The sequence below is a fragment of the Synchiropus splendidus genome, chromosome 5 (assembly GCF_027744825.2).
Source record: "Synchiropus splendidus isolate RoL2022-P1 chromosome 5, RoL_Sspl_1.0, whole genome shotgun sequence".
Classification (NCBI taxonomy): domain Eukaryota; kingdom Metazoa; phylum Chordata; class Actinopteri; order Syngnathiformes; family Callionymidae; genus Synchiropus; species Synchiropus splendidus.
In genome coordinates, this window is record NC_071338.1 from 34,155,001 (window position 1) to 34,175,249 (window position 20,249).

A 20,249-nucleotide genomic window follows, 5' to 3' on the forward strand; every position below is an offset into this window, starting at 1 on the left:
GCTTCCCCCTGGTGACGAGGAGGGATCACACCTCATCTCGACCAAATCTGCTGAGTGAGGCGCCTCGGCCGGATAATGGAGCCTGTCACAGGCGTGTGATCCAACGTGCTCGGACCAAGGTCGCGCTCTCACAGCAAAGGTCGCGCCACACGGCCGGGTGCGTGTGAGAGGTGACCCCTGAGCACTGGAACCTGCTGCTCTGGCAAAGGTTTTCTCCTCTCTACTTAACGTCAGCAGGCATCAATCTCCCCCTCAGCGCCTGAGCCAGGACCTTCAGGGCTACGCGGCCATCTTGGATCCACCGGCGGCTGAGGAGCGCGAGATGCTCCTGACAGATGTCTGAGCTTTTCTGTCACTTCCATGTCAGCGTGGAAATTCCACAGATGAGCCCCACATCCGTCACCGCGCCGCCGCCGCAGCCACGTCAACAGAACACATGCAATATTAAGAGCTAATATTCCCGCCAGCCTTTCATCACAGGCGCGCGGGGGAGTGGGCGCCATGAAAAATTGAAAACACCACCAGGAGACGAAGATGAGCTTCGATCGGCGACAGCAGGAAGGTGCAGCGCTGCGGGCTGCTCCACTCCAGTCCAGCAAGGATCGCTCCGGGACGTCCAGCAGGAGACACAGCCACACAATGCTCCAGACAGAGAGGTCCAACATCTTCACCTGAGGCCTCCATCCTGCACGTCCGGTCTGCTCACCACAAGGTTCAGCCTCAGTCGGAGGACGCTGACCTCCAAAGAACCGGGTGGCTAAAGCAGCTGGCTCCAGACCCCTGATTCAGGCTGGGGACAGGGCCATGGCCAGGAGAGGTCCCCACCAGGAGCAGCGTGTCTGCAGCAGCCAAGAGGCCCAGAGACCGCGTGGACTCTGATGAAGATGAGCTGATGAAGAGTGTTTCCCGTGACCCCAGAGGAAGGCAGCGAAGTGAGCACGCTGCCATCCAACATTCATGAGCCTCAGCGCGAGCTGAGCCAGCAGCATAACACACACACACTCACACACGCCCGCACGCCTGTCGGAGCCAGAGGGAGCTGAAGTGCTCGCAGCCGTGGGACACCTCCAGCTGAGGCCCAAGTCTGTCTGCCTCAGCAGGTCCAGCCCTGTGTGTGGCGCCTGGAGGCCCTCACAACCCTGCCTCGCCAGGAGTCAAGTCCCTCTCTCAACACACTCGGCCCCTCTCTCAACACACTCGGCTCCTCTCTCAACACACTCGGCCCCTCTCTCAACACTCTCGGCTCCTCTCTCAACACACTCGGCCCCTCTCTCAACACACTCGGCTCCTCTCTCAACACACTCGGCTCCTCTCTCAACACACTCGGCCCCTCTCTCAACACACTCGGCCCCTCTCTCAACACACTCGGCTCCTCTCTCAACACACTCGGCTCCTCTCTCAACACACTCGGCCCCTCTCTCAACACACTCGGCTCCTCTCTCAACACACTCGGCCCCTCTCTCAACACACTCGGCCCCTCTCTCAACACACTCGGCTCCTCTCTCAACACACTCGGCCCCTCTCTCAACACACTCGGCCCCTCTCTCAACACACTCGGCTCCTCTCTCAACACACTCGGCTCCTCTCTCAACACACTCGGCTCCTCTCTCAACACACTGGGCTCCTCTCTCAACACACTCGGCCCCTCTCTCAACACACTCGGCCCCTCTCTCCACACACTCGGCTCCTCTCTCAACACACTCGGCCCCTCTCTCAACACACTCGGCTCCTCTCTCAACACACTGGGCTCCTCTCTCAACACACTCGGCTCCTCTCTCCACACACTCGGCTCCTCTCTCAACACACTCGGCTCCTCTCTCAACACACTCGGCCCCTCTCTCAACACACTCGGCTCCTCTCTCAACACACTCGGCTCCTCTCTCAACACACTCGGCCCCTCTCTCAACACACTGGGCTCCTCTCTCAACACACTCGGCTCCTCTCTCCACACACTCGGCTCCTCTCTCAACACACTCGGCCCCTCTCTCAACACACTGGGCTCCTCTCTCAACACACTCGGCCCCTCTCTCAACACGCTCGGCTCCTCTCTCAACACACTGGGCTCCTCTCTCAACACGCTCGGCCCCTCTCTCAACACGCTCGGCTCCTCTCTCAACACGCTCGGCTCCTCTCTCAACACGCTCGGCCCCTCTCTCAACACGCTCGGCCCCTCTCTCAACACGCTCGGCCCCTCTCTCCACACGCTCGGCTCCTCTCTCCACACGCTCGGCTCCTCTCTCAACACGCTCGGCCCCTCTCTCCACACGCTCGGCTCCTCTCTCAACACGCTCGGCCCCTCTCTCAACACGCTCGGCCCCTCTCTCAACACGCTCGGCCCCTCTCTCAACACGCTCGGCTCCTCTCTCAACACACTCGGCCCCTCTCTCAACACACTCGGCCCCTCTCTCAACACACTCGGCCCCTCTCTCAACACACTCGGCTCCTCTCTCAACACACTCGGCTCCTCTCTCAACACACTCGGCTCCTCTCTCAACACACTCGGCCCCTCTCTCAACACACTCGGCTCCTCTCTCAACACACTCGGCCCCTCTCTCAACACACTCGGCTCCTCTCTCACACTCGGCTCCTCTCTCAACACACTCGGCCCCTCTCTCAACACACTCGGCTCCTCTCTCACACTCGGCTCCTCTCTCAACACACTCGGCTCCTCTCTCAACACACTCGGCTCCTCTCTCAACACACTCGGCTCCTCTCTCCACACACTCGGCTCCTCACTCGGCCCCTCTCTCAACACGCTCGGCCCCTCTCTCAACACGCTCGGCCCCTCTCTCAACACGCTCGGCTCCTCTCTCAACACGCTCGGCCCCTCTCTCAACACGCTCGGCCCCTCTCTCAACACACTCGGCTCCTCTCTCAACACACTCGGCTCCTCTCTCAACACACTCGGCTCCTCTCTCAACACACTCGGCCCCTCTCTCAACACACTCGGCCCCTCTCTCAACACACTCGGCTCCTCTCTCAACACACTCGGCTCCTCTCTCAACACACTCGGCCCCTCTCTCAACACACTCGGCCCCTCTCTCAACACACTCGGCTCCTCTCTCACACTCGGCTCCTCTCTCAACACACTCGGCCCCTCTCTCAACACACTCGGCTCCTCTCTCACACTCGGCTCCTCTCTCAACACACTCGGCTCCTCTCTCAACACACTCGGCCCCTCTCTCAACACACTCGGCTCCTCACTCGGCTCCTCTCTCAACACGCTCGGCTCCTCTCTCAACACGCTCGGCTCCTCTCTCAACACACTCGGCTCCTCTCTCAACACACTCGGCTCCTCTCTCAACACACTCGGCTCCTCTCTCAACACACTCGGCTCCTCTCTCAACACACTCGGCTCCTCTCTCACACTCGGCTCCTCTCTCAACACACTCGGCCCCTCTCTCCACACACTCGGCTCCTCACTCGGCTCCTCTCTCAACACACTCGGCTCCTCTCTCCACACACTCGGCTCCTCACTCGGCTCCTCTCTCAACACACTCGGCCCCTCTCTCAACACACTCGGCCCCTCTCTCAACACACTCGGCTCCTCTCTCAACACACTCGGCTCCTCTCTCAACACACTCGGCTCCTCTCTCCACACACTCGGCTCCTCACTCGGCCCCTCTCTCAACACGCTCGGCCCCTCTCTCAACACGCTCGGCCCCTCTCTCAACACGCTCGGCCCCTCTCTCAACACGCTCGGCTCCTCTCTCAACACGCTCGGCCCCTCTCTCAACACGCTCGGCCCCTCTCTCAACACACTCGGCCCCTCTCTCAACACACTCGGCTCCTCTCTCACACTCGGCTCCTCTCTCAACACACTCGGCCCCTCTCTCAACACACTCGGCTCCTCTCTCACACTCGGCTCCTCTCTCCACACACTCGGCCCCTCTCTCAACACACTCGGCTCCTCTCTCACACTCGGCTCCTCTCTCCACACACTCGGCCCCTCTCTCAACACGCTCGGCCCCTCTCTCAACACGCTCGGCTCCTCTCTCAACACGCTCGGCCCCTCTCTCAACACGCTCGGCCCCTCTCTCAACACACTCGGCCCCTCTCTCAACACACTCGGCTCCTCTCTCACACTCGGCTCCTCTCTCAACACACTCGGCCCCTCTCTCAACACACTCGGCTCCTCTCTCACACTCGGCTCCTCTCTCAACACACTCGGCCCCTCTCTCAACACACTCGGCTCCTCTCTCACACTCGGCCCCTCTCTCAACACACTCGGCTCCTGTCTCAACACACTCGGCTCCTCTCTCAACACACTCGGCCCCTCTCTCAACACACTCGGCCCCTCTCTCAACACACTCGGCTCCTCTCTCAACACACTCGGCTCCTCTCTCAACACACTCGGCCCCTCTCTCAACACACTCGGCCCCTCTCTCAACACACTCGGCTCCTCTCTCAACACACTCGGCTCCTCTCTCAACACACTGGGCTCCTCTCTCAACACACTCGGCCCCTCTCTCAACACACTGGGCTCCTCTCTCAACACACTCGGCCCCTCTCTCAACACGCTCGGCTCCTCTCTCAACACACTGGGCTCCTCTCTCAACACACTCGGCCCCTCTCTCAACACACTCGGCCCCTCTCTCAACACACTCGGCTCCTCTCTCAACACACTCGGCTCCTCTCTCAACACACTCGGCCCCTCTCTCAACACACTGGGCTCCTCTCTCAACACACTCGGCTCCTCTCTCCACACACTCGGCTCCTCTCTCAACACACTCGGCCCCTCTCTCAACACTCTGGGCTCCTCTCTCAACACACTCGGCCCCTCTCTCAACACGCTCGGCTCCTCTCTCAACACGCTCGGCTCCTCTCTCAACACGCTCGGCTCCTCTCTCAACACGCTCGGCTCCTCTCTCAACACGCTCGGCTCCTCTCTCAACACGCTCGGCCCCTCTCTCAACACGCTCGGCTCCTCTCTCAACACGCTCGGCCCCTCTCTCAACACGCTCGGCTCCTCTCTCAACACGCTCGGCCCCTCTCTCAACACGCTCGGCCCCTCTCTCAACACGCTCGGCCCCTCTCTCCACACGCTCGGCTCCTCTCTCCACACGCTCGGCTCCTCTCTCAACACGCTCGGCCCCTCTCTCCACACGCTCGGCTCCTCTCTCAACACGCTCGGCCCCTCTCTCAACACGCTCGGCCCCTCTCTCAACACGCTCGGCCCCTCTCTCAACACGCTCGGCTCCTCTCTCAACACACTCGGCCCCTCTCTCAACACACTCGGCCCCTCTCTCAACACACTCGGCCCCTCTCTCAACACACTCGGCTCCTCTCTCAACACACTCGGCTCCTCTCTCAACACACTCGGCTCCTCTCTCAACACACTCGGCCCCTCTCTCAACACACTCGGCTCCTCTCTCAACACACTCGGCCCCTCTCTCAACACACTCGGCTCCTCTCTCACACTCGGCTCCTCTCTCAACACACTCGGCCCCTCTCTCAACACACTCGGCTCCTCTCTCACACTCGGCTCCTCTCTCAACACACTCGGCTCCTCTCTCAACACACTCGGCTCCTCTCTCAACACACTCGGCTCCTCTCTCCACACACTCGGCTCCTCACTCGGCCCCTCTCTCAACACGCTCGGCCCCTCTCTCAACACGCTCGGCCCCTCTCTCAACACGCTCGGCCCCTCTCTCAACACGCTCGGCTCCTCTCTCAACACGCTCGGCCCCTCTCTCAACACGCTCGGCCCCTCTCTCAACACACTCGGCTCCTCTCTCAACACACTCGGCTCCTCTCTCAACACACTCGGCTCCTCTCTCAACACACTCGGCCCCTCTCTCAACACACTCGGCCCCTCTCTCAACACACTCGGCTCCTCTCTCAACACACTCGGCTCCTCTCTCAACACACTCGGCCCCTCTCTCAACACACTCGGCCCCTCTCTCAACACACTCGGCTCCTCTCTCACACTCGGCTCCTCTCTCAACACACTCGGCCCCTCTCTCAACACACTCGGCTCCTCTCTCACACTCGGCTCCTCTCTCAACACACTCGGCTCCTCTCTCAACACACTCGGCCCCTCTCTCAACACACTCGGCTCCTCACTCGGCTCCTCTCTCAACACGCTCGGCTCCTCTCTCAACACGCTCGGCTCCTCTCTCAACACACTCGGCTCCTCTCTCAACACACTCGGCTCCTCTCTCAACACACTCGGCTCCTCTCTCAACACACTCGGCTCCTCTCTCAACACACTCGGCTCCTCTCTCAACACACTCGGCTCCTCTCTCAACACACTCGGCTCCTCTCTCAACACACTCGGCTCCTCTCTCAACACACTCGGCTCCTCTCTCACACTCGGCTCCTCTCTCAACACACTCGGCCCCTCTCTCAACACACTCGGCTCCTCTCTCAACACACTCGGCTCCTCTCTCAACACACTCGGCTCCTCTCTCCACACACTCGGCTCCTCACTCGGCCCCTCTCTCAACACGCTCGGCCCCTCTCTCAACACGCTCGGCCCCTCTCTCAACACGCTCGGCCCCTCTCTCAACACACTCGGCCCCTCTCTCAACACACTCGGCCCCTCTCTCAACACACTCGGCTCCTCTCTCACACTCGGCTCCTCTCTCAACACACTCGGCCCCTCTCTCAACACACTCGGCTCCTCTCTCACACTCGGCTCCTCTCTCAACACACTCGGCCCCTCTCTCAACACACTCGGCCCCTCTCTCAACACACTCGGCTCCTCTCTCACACTCGGCTCCTCTCTCAACACACTCGGCCCCTCTCTCAACACACTCGGCTCCTCTCTCACACTCGGCTCCTCTCTCAACACACTCGGCTCCTCTCTCAACACACTCGGCCCCTCTCTCAACACACTCGGCTCCTCACTCGGCTCCTCTCTCAACACGCTCGGCTCCTCTCTCAACACGCTCGGCTCCTCTCTCAACACACTCGGCTCCTCTCTCAACACACTCGGCTCCTCTCTCAACACACTCGGCTCCTCTCTCAACACACTCGGCTCCTCTCTCAACACACTCGGCTCCTCTCTCAACACACTCGGCTCCTCTCTCAACACACTCGGCTCCTCTCTCACACTCGGCTCCTCTCTCAACACACTCGGCCCCTCTCTCCACACACTCGGCTCCTCACTCGGCTCCTCTCTCAACACACTCGGCTCCTCTCTCCACACACTCGGCTCCTCACTCGGCTCCTCTCTCAACACACTCGGCCCCTCTCTCAACACACTCGGCTCCTCTCTCAACACACTCGGCTCCTCTCTCAACACACTCGGCTCCTCTCTCCACACACTCGGCTCCTCACTCGGCCCATCTCTCAACACGCTCGGCCCCTCTCTCAACACGCTCGGCCCCTCTCTCAACACGCTCGGCCCCTCTCTCAACACGCTCGGCTCCTCTCTCAACACGCTCGGCCCCTCTCTCAACACACTCGGCTCCTCTCTCACACTCGGCTCCTCTCTCAACACACTCGGCCCCTCTCTCAACACACTCGGCTCCTCTCTCACACTCGGCTCCTCTCTCAACACACTCGGCTCCTCTCTCAACACGCTCGGCCCCTCTCTCAACACACTCGGCCCCTCTCTCAACACACTCGGCTCCTCTCTCAACACACTCGGCTCCTCTCTCAACACACTCGGCCCCTCTCTCAACACACTCGGCTCCTCTCTCACACTCGGCTCCTCTCTCCACACACTCGGCCCCTCTCTCAACACACTCGGCTCCTCTCTCACACTCGGCTCCTCTCTCCACACGCTCGGCTCCTCTCTCAACACGCTCGGCCCCTCTCTCAACACGCTCGGCCCCTCTCTCAACACACTCGGCCCCTCTCTCAACACACTCGGCTCCTCTCTCACACTCGGCTCCTCTCTCAACACACTCGGCCCCTCTCTCAACACACTCGGCTCCTCTCTCACACTCGGCTCCTCTCTCAACACACTCGGCCCCTCTCTCAACACACTCGGCTCCTCTCTCACACTCGGCCCCTCTCTCAACACACTCGGCTCCTGTCTCAACACACTCGGCTCCTCTCTCAACACACTCGGCCCCTCTCTCAACACACTCGGCCCCTCTCTCAACACACTCGGCTCCTCTCTCAACACACTCGGCCCCTCTCTCAACACACTCGGCTCCTCTCTCACACTCGGCTCCTCTCTCAACACACTCGGCTCCTCTCTCAACACACTCGGCTCCTCTCTCCACACACTCGGCTCCTCTCTCAACACACTCGGCTCCTCTCTCAACACACTCGGCCCCTCTCTCAACACACTCGGCCCCTCTCTCAACACACTCGGCTCCTCTCTCAACACACTCGGCTCCTCTCTCAACACACTCGGCTCCTCTCTCAACACACTCGGCTCCTCTCTCAACACACTGGGCTCCTCTCTCAACACACTCGGCTCCTCTCTCAACACGCTCGGCTCCTCTCTCAACACGCTCGGCCCCTCTCTCAACACACTCGGCTCCTCTCTCACACTCGGCTCCTCTCTCAACACACTCGGCCCCTCTCTCAACACACTCGGCTCCTCTCTCACACTCGGCTCCTCTCTCAACACACTCGGCTCCTCTCTCAACACGCTCGGCCCCTCTCTCAACACACTCGGCCCCTCTCTCAACACACTCGGCTCCTCTCTCAACACACTCGGCTCCTCTCTCAACACACTCGGCCCCTCTCTCAACACACTCGGCTCCTCTCTCACACTCGGCTCCTCTCTCCACACACTCGGCCCCTCTCTCAACACACTCGGCTCCTCTCTCACACTCGGCTCCTCTCTCCACACGCTCGGCTCCTCTCTCAACACGCTCGGCCCCTCTCTCAACACGCTCGGCCCCTCTCTCAACACACTCGGCCCCTCTCTCAACACACTCGGCTCCTCTCTCACACTCGGCTCCTCTCTCAACACACTCGGCCCCTCTCTCAACACACTCGGCTCCTCTCTCACACTCGGCTCCTCTCTCAACACACTCGGCCCCTCTCTCAACACACTCGGCTCCTCTCTCACACTCGGCCCCTCTCTCAACACACTCGGCTCCTGTCTCAACACACTCGGCTCCTCTCTCAACACACTCGGCCCCTCTCTCAACACACTCGGCCCCTCTCTCAACACACTCGGCTCCTCTCTCAACACACTCGGCTCCTCTCTCAACACACTCGGCCCCTCTCTCAACACACTCGGCTCCTCTCTCACACTCGGCTCCTCTCTCAACACACTCGGCTCCTCTCTCAACACACTCGGCTCCTCTCTCACACTCGGCTCCTCTCTCCACACACTCGGCTCCTCTCTCAACACACTCGGCTCCTCTCTCAACACACTCGGCCCCTCTCTCAACACACTCGGCCCCTCTCTCAACACACTCGGCTCCTCTCTCAACACACTCGGCTCCTCTCTCAACACACTCGGCTCCTCTCTCAACACACTCGGCTCCTCTCTCAACACACTGGGCTCCTCTCTCAACACACTCGGCTCCTCTCTCAACACACTCGGCCCCTCTCTCAACACACTCGGCCCCTCTCTCAACACACTCGGCTCCTCTCTCAACACACTGGGCTCCTCTCTCAACACACTCGGCTCCTCTCTCAACACACTCGGCTCCTCTCTCAACACACTCGGCTCCTCTCTCAACACACTCGGCTCCTCTCTCAACACACTCGGCCCCTCTCTCAACACACTCGGCCCCTCTCTCAACACACTCGGCCCCTCTCTCAACACACTCGGCCCCTCTCTCAACACACTCGGCTCCTCTCTCAACACACTCGGCCCCTCTCTCAACACACTCGGCTCCTCTCTCAACACACTCGGCTCCTCTCTCACACTCGGCTCCTCTCTCAACACACTCGGCCCCTCTCTCAACACACTCGGCTCCTCTCTCACACTCGGCTCCTCTCTCAACACACTCGGCTCCTCTCTCAACACACTCGGCTCCTCACTCGGCTCCTCTCTCAACACGCTCGGCTCCTCTCTCAACACGCTCGGCCCCTCTCTCAACACGCTCGGCTCCTCTCTCAACACACTCGGCCCCTCTCTCAACACACTCGGCTCCTCTCTCAACACACTCGGCTCCTCTCTCAACACACTCGGCTCCTCTCTCACACTCGGCTCCTCTCTCAACACACTCGGCTCCTCTCTCAACACACTCGGCTCCTCTCTCAACACACTCGGCTCCTCTCTCAACACACTCGGCTCCTCTCTCAACACACTCGGCTCCTCTCTCACACTCGGCTCCTCTCTCAACACACTCGGCTCCTCTCTCACACTCGGCTCCTCTCTCATCACACTCGGCCCCTCTCTCAACACACTCGGCTCCTCTCTCAACACACTCGGCCCCTCTCTCAACACACTCGGCTCCTTTCTCAACACACTCGGCCCCTCTCTCAACACACTCGGCCCCTCTCTCCACACACTCGGCTCCTCACTCGGCTCCTCTCTCAACACACTCGGCTCCTCTCTCCACACACTCGGCCCCTCTCTCAACACACTCGGCCCCTCTCTCAACACACTCGGCTCCTCTCTCAACACACTCGGCCCCTCTCTCAACACGCTCGGCCCCTCTCTCAACACACTCGGCTCCTCTCTCAACACACTCGGCTCCTCTCTCAACACACTCGGCTCCTCTCTCAACACACTCGGCTCCTCTCTCAACACACTCGGCTCCTCTCTCAACACGCTCGGCCCCTCTCTCAACACGCTCGGCCCCTCTCTCAACACACTCGGCCCCTCTCTCAACACACTCGGCTCCTCTCTCACACTCGGCTCCTCTCTCAACACACTCGGCCCCTCTCTCAACACACTCGGCTCCTCTCTCACACTCGGCTCCTCTCTCAACACACTCGGCCCCTCTCTCAACACACTCGGCTCCTCTCTCACACTCGGCCCCTCTCTCAACACACTCGGCTCCTGTCTCAACACACTCGGCTCCTCTCTCAACACACTCGGCCCCTCTCTCAACACACTCGGCCCCTCTCTCAACACACTCGGCTCCTCTCTCAACACACTCGGCTCCTCTCTCAACACACTCGGCCCCTCTCTCAACACACTCGGCTCCTCTCTCACACTCGGCTCCTCTCTCAACACACTCGGCTCCTCTCTCACACTCGGCTCCTCTCTCCACACACTCGGCTCCTCTCTCAACACACTCGGCTCCTCTCTCAACACACTCGGCCCCTCTCTCAACACACTCGGCCCCTCTCTCAACACACTCGGCTCCTCTCTCAACACACTCGGCTCCTCTCTCAACACACTCGGCTCCTCTCTCAACACACTCGGCTCCTCTCTCAACACACTGGGCTCCTCTCTCAACACACTCGGCTCCTCTCTCAACACACTCGGCCCCTCTCTCAACACGCTCGGCTCCTCTCTCAACACGCTCGGCCCCTCTCTCAACACACTCGGCTCCTCTCTCACACTCGGCTCCTCTCTCAACACACTCGGCCCCTCTCTCAACACACTCGGCTCCTCTCTCACACTCGGCTCCTCTCTCAACACACTCGGCTCCTCTCTCAACACGCTCGGCCCCTCTCTCAACACACTCGGCCCCTCTCTCAACACACTCGGCTCCTCTCTCAACACACTCGGCTCCTCTCTCAACACACTCGGCCCCTCTCTCAACACACTCGGCTCCTCTCTCACACTCGGCTCCTCTCTCCACACACTCGGCCCCTCTCTCAACACACTCGGCTCCTCTCTCACACTCGGCTCCTCTCTCCACACGCTCGGCTCCTCTCTCAACACGCTCGGCCCCTCTCTCAACACGCTCGGCCCCTCTCTCAACACACTCGGCCCCTCTCTCAACACACTCGGCTCCTCTCTCACACTCGGCTCCTCTCTCAACACACTCGGCCCCTCTCTCAACACACTCGGCTCCTCTCTCACACTCGGCTCCTCTCTCAACACACTCGGCCCCTCTCTCAACACACTCGGCTCCTCTCTCACACTCGGCCCCTCTCTCAACACACTCGGCTCCTGTCTCAACACACTCGGCCCCTCTCTCAACACACTCGGCCCCTCTCTCAACACACTCGGCTCCTCTCTCAACACACTCGGCTCCTCTCTCAACACACTCGGCTCCTCTCTCAACACACTCGGCTCCTCTCTCACACTCGGCTCCTCTCTCAACACACTCGGCCCCTCTCTCAACACACTCGGCTCCTCTCTCACACTCGGCTCCTCTCTCAACACACTCGGCCCCTCTCTCAACACACTCGGCTCCTCTCTCACACTCGGCCCCTCTCTCAACACACTCGGCTCCTGTCTCAACACACTCGGCCCCTCTCTCAACACACTCGGCCCCTCTCTCAACACACTCGGCTCCTCTCTCAACACACTCGGCTCCTCTCTCAACACACTCGGCCCCTCTCTCAACACACTCGGCTCCTCTCTCACACTCGGCTCCTCTCTCAACACACTCGGCTCCTCTCTCAACACACTCGGCTCCTCTCTCACACTCGGCTCCTCTCTCCACACACTCGGCTCCTCTCTCAACACACTCGGCTCCTCTCTCAACACACTCGGCCCCTCTCTCAACACACTCGGCCCCTCTCTCAACACACTCGGCTCCTCTCTCAACACACTCGGCTCCTCTCTCAACACACTCGGCTCCTCTCTCAACACACTCGGCTCCTCTCTCAACACACTGGGCTCCTCTCTCAACACACTCGGCTCCTCTCTCAACACACTCGGCCCCTCTCTCAACACACTCGGCCCCTCTCTCAACACACTCGGCTCCTCTCTCAACACACTGGGCTCCTCTCTCAACACACTCGGCTCCTCTCTCAACACACTCGGCTCCTCTCTCAACACACTCGGCTCCTCTCTCAACACACTCGGCTCCTCTCTCAACACACTCGGCCCCTCTCTCAACACACTCGGCCCCTCTCTCAACACACTCGGCCCCTCTCTCAACACACTCGGCCCCTCTCTCAACACACTCGGCTCCTCTCTCAACACACTCGGCCCCTCTCTCAACACACTCGGCTCCTCTCTCAACACACTCGGCTCCTCTCTCACACTCGGCTCCTCTCTCAACACACTCGGCCCCTCTCTCAACACACTCGGCTCCTCTCTCACACTCGGCTCCTCTCTCAACACACTCGGCTCCTCTCTCAACACACTCGGCTCCTCACTCGGCTCCTCTCTCAACACGCTCGGCTCCTCTCTCAACACGCTCGGCCCCTCTCTCAACACGCTCGGCTCCTCTCTCAACACACTCGGCCCCTCTCTCAACACACTCGGCTCCTCTCTCAACACACTCGGCTCCTCTCTCAACACACTCGGCTCCTCTCTCACACTCGGCTCCTCTCTCAACACACTCGGCTCCTCTCTCAACACACTCGGCTCCTCTCTCAACACACTCGGCTCCTCTCTCAACACACTCGGCTCCTCTCTCAACACACTCGGCTCCTCTCTCACACTCGGCTCCTCTCTCAACACACTCGGCTCCTCTCTCACACTCGGCTCCTCTCTCATCACACTCGGCCCCTCTCTCAACACACTCGGCTCCTCTCTCAACACACTCGGCCCCTCTCTCAACACACTCGGCTCCTTTCTCAACACACTCGGCCCCTCTCTCAACACACTCGGCCCCTCTCTCCACACACTCGGCTCCTCACTCGGCTCCTCTCTCAACACACTCGGCTCCTCTCTCCACACACTCGGCCCCTCTCTCAACACACTCGGCCCCTCTCTCAACACACTCGGCTCCTCTCTCAACACACTCGGCCCCTCTCTCAACACGCTCGGCCCCTCTCTCAACACACTCGGCTCCTCTCTCAACACACTCGGCTCCTCTCTCAACACACTCGGCTCCTCTCTCAACACACTCGGCTCCTCTCTCAACACACTCGGCTCCTCTCTCAACACACTCGGCTCCTCTCTCAACACACTCGGCTCCTCTCTCACACTCGGCTCCTCTCTCATCACACTCGGCTCCTCTCTCAACACACTCGGCCCCTCTCTCAACACACTCGGCTCCTTTCTCAACACACTCGGCCCCTCTCTCAACACACTCGGCCCCTCTCTCCACACACTCGGCTCCTCACTCGGCTCCTCTCTCAACACACTCGGCTCCTCTCTCAACACACTCGGCCCCTCTCTCAACACACTCGGCTCCTCTCTCAACACACTCGGCCCCTCTCTCAACACACTCGGCTCCTCTCTCAACACACTCGGCCCCTCTCTCAACACACTCGGCTCCTCTCTCAACACACTCGGCTCCTCTCTCAACACACTCGGCCCCTCTCTCAACACACTCGGCCCCTCTCTCAACACACTCGGCCCCTCTCTCCATACAGTGCACATTTCCAGGGTCTGAAAACAGTGCGTCCTTGCATGGAGGAGTGTCGACCTCCAGAGCCTCAACTTCCACAGATGATTCATTTCCATAATTTTGTTGTGACTCGTTGGTGTGTTTTCCTCCTCCATTCTGCTTTGTGCAGCCATTTATTTAGTTTGCTGCCGCTTGAAATGAAGTGTTGGCCTGAGGCGGGTGATCCATCATCTGCAGAGGGTCCGGCCCTGGCACACGCACACACACCCAGGCCAGCCGTCCTGTCTCAGTGAGGACCCCTCCCCTGAAGCTCACCGTCTGAATCCCATGGCTAAACTCAAGCTTGACTCTGAACCAACATGCAAGCCAGGAAGAGTTATCTCTCGTGATCCTGTCGTTGTCGCCCTCACGATGAGGCCTGACAGAGCATCCTCACAAACTCATGCAGGTCCTCACAAAGACCAGAAAGTACCTGAACCCATCAGGTTGGGTGTTGTTCCTGGACTTGTTGAGACACGAAGGTTGCACCTGGATTTCAGGATCCACTGCATGACCTGAGGTGTGGACGTCTGCGAGCGCACACACACACGCGCGCGCGCACGCACGTGAGGGCGCTGGTGCGTGAGGGAACCTCAGCTGACAACAAATTTGCAGCTGATTAGAAAGAGCCGGCTTTTCACACGTCAACCCTGAGTGTGTGTGTGAGCAAGTGTGAGGTGGCCGGCCGGGTCACCAGCGGAGTCTCTCTCCGAGTCCTGCGGCTGAGTCAGGTGGTGGTGAGGGTGAGTCCTCGCTTGATGATGTCATCAGAAGCAAAGGTGTGAAGCTGGTCGGGAACCAGGACCAGGACCAGGACCAGGACCAGGACCAGGACCAGGAGCCGGCTTGGAGGCGGCAGCAGCTGACGACTCAGCGGACGGACGCCCCCGACTCACGCGTCCTTGTGGGGGCCATTGCCCTTCCCCCTGCCTCACCTGGACCAGGCCCGGAGCCCAGTCAGTTTGAAGGCGTCGCCTCAGGTCGGGGCTGAGCCTGATGAGGTCCCCACCAGGAGGCGCCCACATGGGTGCAGAGTGGGCTGGAGGGGCTCATCACGTGAGCGGAGCGAGCGTCACGTGCGCCCGCCCTCCCGCCTCCGCTCTCCTCGACAGCCCTGGTGCGGCGGTGAAGGAGGCTCCTCCCACTTGTGAAATGCTTTTTTAATGGCGACATCTGTTGACACAGACGCGGCGCTCAGATCAGGGTGATTGTGGAGACGGCGCCGCGCTACAGTACCAGACAATATGGCTGATGGCACCCAGTTGACTTCTCCAATGTATTTTTAACAGCTGCAGCTGCCGGCGCCGCCGCCTCCCCTCATCGCCAGCCAAACTCCTCCCTGGTTTCAACTCTAAGAAATGATAATGGCGCTCTGGCAGGAAGCTCTGCTTTATTAGCGCAGACGGAGCTCCATCACAGGCCGACGTGTCTTTTCATCTTCTGGCGGCGGCGGCTGATCTCAACAAGCGCTGTGCTGCTCTCCTGCGCTGCAGCGTTGCCGTGGAGCTCAGACGGAGACGCTCCGAGCCAGAGTGCAGCTGTGACCTGGAGCAGCTCCACCCTCTGACCTCGGAGGAGCCGCGCTGCAGGCCTCGGCCCACGCCGCGGGCTTCGGCCCACGCCACAGGCTCTTGTGCTCACAGCTATTGATCATGAGGCTCATCAGCGGCTGATGGTGATGTTTCACGTCTGCTACATCCATAAAAGCTTGTTCTACATGACACACACGCGCACGGGCGGCGGCGCTCAACAGAACAGCAGCTCTATTGATCCATGCATAATTGGCCCCAGGCCCTTCTCCAGGAGAGCAGTGAGGACCAGCAGGGATTGTTGTGTCGATGCAGGGGGAAACACACACGGGCCCCGCCCCCCACTTCTGTGGGGCCGACCAAAACGCCGCTCTTGTGAGGACCTCTTGGCTGTGTGGGGACCAGCGGCAGGTGAGCGTGTGTGTGTGTGTGTGCGGAGGCTGGGGAGAGGGCCACGTGTGGGGGAAGGTGGTGGAGCGCCAGGCAGTCGTGGTGGGACGCCCCACAGCTCCGTCAGAGGTGGCAGCCGCTGTGGTCACACGCCCGCGCGGCGTCCGGACCATTAGGAGGAGGCACAGTCCCTTAGCGGCGACGCTGCTGTCGTCCGCTCCATCACAGGCGCCGCCGTCTCCTCCAGGATCGCCGCTCCTTGATTGATCTATAATTCATGCTGCAGCCGCAGCCCTGTGTTTCAAAAGGACATTTCATGTAACGTCTGGAGTGAAGGCTCTCGCTCACCTCGCCGCGGCGTCTGTGTAGCCTGGCTTCTCCTTCCTGCTAAAACAGCCCCTCACGCTAGCAGAACTCTGACCTCTGACCTCTGACGGTGAAGGACCGTGAGGAGCCGCCAGCTTCAGCCTGGCTGGAGCCTCCTGCTGCTGCATCCTCATCATGAGATCATCATCCAGATCATTTCAGATCTCATTTCGACCCTCGACTCTGACTCTGGTCCTGCTGACCCAGCAGAGGGTCACTGGCAGCTGGACTCACTTACCTGCTCAGCATGACGTGTGTGTGTGAGTGTCTTGGTCCTCAGATGGGCACCGCACCTCTGAGTCACCTCACTGAGGGGGAGGGGCCTCCAGCTCGCCAGCGCTCGCACCTCATCTGTCACGCGCAAGTCAGTCACCCGAGCCATCACTGCCATGAGATCTGCTTCGTCCTGGAGCAGCAGGGGGCGCTGCGGGGGAGCGGAACATCACTCTCATCCTCCCTCTTCACCATGACCACCTCCACAGTGTTCATCACTCACCAACAGAAAAGTTCTGGACATGGACTCGGCAGTGGATCAGACCATCACTTTCCCACCGGATCTATCGTGGACCATCGACGTGTCGGCAGCCCCCACCTCTCCCCGCCCCCTCTGTCAATACTAATGGCATCATCTGCAGACGACGGCTCTCATGCGCCACAGCCAACAGATCAAAGCCCGATTGGATTATGAACGTAACGTCGAGTCATTCTGCTGCGGACGGAGGCATCGATCCCATCTGAGGAGCCAGGCAACAGGGGGCGCTGTGCAACAGAAGAGGCTCCATGGAAAGCTTCTTCCACTCACAGGACGACAGACTCACCACCCGTCTCACCACCAGTCTCCCCGCCCGTCTCCCCGCCCGTCTCACCACCAGTCTCCCCGCCCGTCTCCCCGCCTGTCTCACCACCAGTCTCCCCGCCCGTCTCCCCGCCTGTCTCACCACCAGTCTCCCCGCCCGTCTCCCCGCCCGTCTCACCACCAGTCTCCCCGCCTGTCTCACCACCAGTCTCCCCGCCCGTCTCCCCGCCCGTCTCCCCGCCCGTCTCCCCGCCTGTCTCCCCGCCCGTCTCCCCGCCCGTCTCCCCGCCCGTCTCCCCGCCCGTCTCACTACCAGTCTCCCCGCCCGTCTCCCCGCCCGTCTCCCCGCCCGTCTCACCACCAGTCTCCCCGCCCGTCTCCCCGCCTGTCTCCCCGCCCGTCTCCCCGCCCGTCTCCCCGCCCGTCTCCCCGCCCGTCTCACTACCAGTCTCCCCGCCCGTCTCCCCGCCCGTCTCCCCGCCCGTCTCCCCGCCCGTCTCACCACCAGTCTCCCCGCCTGTCTCCCCGCCCGTCTCCCCGCCCGTCTCCCCGCCCGTCTCCCCGCCCGTCTCCCCGTCCGTCTCACCGCCCGTCTCCCCGCCCGTCTCCCCGCCCGTCTCCCCGTCCGTCTCCCCGCCCGTCTCCCCGCCCGTCTCCCCGTCCGTCTCCCCGCCCGTCTCACTGTCCGTCTCACCACCCGTCTCACCACCAGTCTCCCCGCCTGTCTCCTCGTCCGTCGCACTGTCCGTCTCCCCGCCCGTCTCCCTGTCCGTCTCCCCGCCCGTCTCACCACCAGTCTCACCGCCAGTCTCCCCGCCCGTCTCCCCGTCCGTCTCACCGCCCGTCTCCCCGCCCGTCTCCCCGTCCGTCTCCCCGCCCGTCGCACTGCTCCTCTCTCCATGTGACAGTAGTTGACCACAGCTGCTCACCGGATCAATACTCATCACCAGCAGCCACTAACTTCACCTTTCATTTCCAAACCGCAAAATAATATTTGGGCTTAATGTTTTCTTTGGGCCTTTTCTTGCCATCAGAGTGGATTTTTCCATAAAGGCTGATGGCGCGCAGGATGGTGATGAAGGAGCCACCCCACCTAAGTGCTCCTGTCCATAAAGACGCCAACCTCCATCTGTCTGCTCGATGATGGCGGGTATTAGCTCCAGCAACGTGACTTCCCGTCATCATCTCCACCTTCAGACGCCAGCGCCGGGGGGAGGCGTGAGGAGGGGGCGGAGCCTGAGGGGGGCCCGCCCCACAGACCAACAAAGTGCAGCACAAACAAACAAACAAACCGGCACGAGCGCTGCGGTCCGGTGCTGGCGCCGCGGCGGATGTTCCCTTACTGAGCGTGAGAGGCGGAGCCTGCGTTTGACCCGCCTCGTCTTCACTCCTGTCATTTGGGCGTTTCATGGGCAGCTGCAGAATCTATGGCGGTAATTAGGGCCGCGCGCTGGTTCCTAGGCTAGAGGTGAGAGTCCAGGCTCCATGTGACGGCTCCAGCCACTGAGTGGCGCTGGAGGCCTGGTCCTCACCGGCCGACCACGGCCCACTGTCTTTCTCTGAGATGGAGGTCCAAGGTCCAGTGCTGTGGTGCTTCCAGCCTGCTTCTAGCCTTTGTTCAAAGTCCTCCACATCCTCGGCGTCACGGCCTGACCTTCACATCTGGAGCCGGAGGCTGCTGCCGTGGGCTCTGGTCTCACTGGTCAGAGGAAGCCTGGTCTTCACCTGTGGAAACAGAGAGACCTGCAGGTGGAGCCGGGGGGTGGTCGCGGTGGGGTCAGCAGCAGCCTCCGAGCAGGGGACGGAGGTGTGGTCCAGGCCTGGTCTGGAGACGGCCTGAATGGTGAGAGGAAAAGGGTCAGGAGAATGGAAGGTTAAAAGCAGGGAAAGTGCTGCAGATGAGGAGGGGGAAGGTTAAAGGGAGATAATGTAATGTCAGGTATCTGTCATGACTTCACTCTTCACTCAGTGACAAGGTCATGGATGTAAATGACACGCGGCGCCGTGATGTATGGAGCTGCGTCCACTCTGACAGAGGCTCATCCCCATCCGTGCGGAAGGTTTGGATGAGGCGACTTAATGTTTGTGCCACGAGGAGTGACTGTGAAATGAGCTCTGACCTCGGAGCGGAGGCTGTCATTGGACCGACCGCAGGTGCCATTCTTCCCTGGCGGGTCACCAGGACGGACCCGCTCTCCACGAGTGGCTGCTGCTGGAGACCACGGCGCTGCTCAGGAAGCTGAAGGAGGTCTGGACTGCATGTTGAGAAGCCAACGTTGGACCACGTACGAAAAGACCACATGGCTCCAGATGGGTTTCAGCTGGGATCTGGGCCGGAGGTTCAGAGCGTCTCTCCTGGACTCTGAAGGTGCCAGTGTTTGAATGTGGCCCTGCAGCCACGACACCCCCCTCTGAGCCGAACTAACAGCCAGTGATAATGACCCAGCTGTCAAACTGAGCCTTGACAGAGAGTGAGGACCGGCCAAGACTCTGTTGGTGACAAACTCACCCAGGTCCTCACAAGGGTAGAAGACAGGGGCCGGTGTGCGGGCGGATGAAGCCCAGTGGTCGGAGCTGGCTGTGTTTGGGGTCATCCAGGGCGCGGGGCCCCGGACACACGGAGGGGCCCATTACTTCCTGTTGCACCAGCCTGATGGGATGATGGCAGCGGGGGGGTAATTTAGCATGACTGGGGGCGGGAAAGTGACCTGCTCACAAGTGTGTGAAGATGGAGCGCAGCACGCACGCACGCGCTCGCTCAGGCGCAGCAGCAGCGCAGCGTGGACCAGCTGATCTGCAGCGAGATCTTCTGGCTCTGCTTCACAGCGAGGTGCAGAAGCAGCGCCGACTCTCTGGAGCGGTCGGTGGAGGCTCCAGGACCTTGGTCAG

At 60.8% G+C, this 20,249-nt stretch overlaps 1 protein-coding gene across 1 annotated transcript in view; it reads left to right on the plus strand.

The window, feature by feature from the left end:
• Positions 1-18,275, plus strand: part of LOC128759361 (uncharacterized) — a 21,049-nt gene extending 2,774 nt beyond the window's left edge. The window contains exons 2-3 of the mRNA XM_053866237.1: positions 15,051-15,259; positions 17,401-18,275. Coding sequence (XP_053722212.1) covers positions 15,051-15,259; positions 17,401-18,275 — 1,084 coding nt within the window. The remainder of the gene's footprint in view (positions 1-15,050; positions 15,260-17,400) is intronic.
• The last annotated feature ends 1,974 nt before the right edge of the window (positions 18,276-20,249 follow it).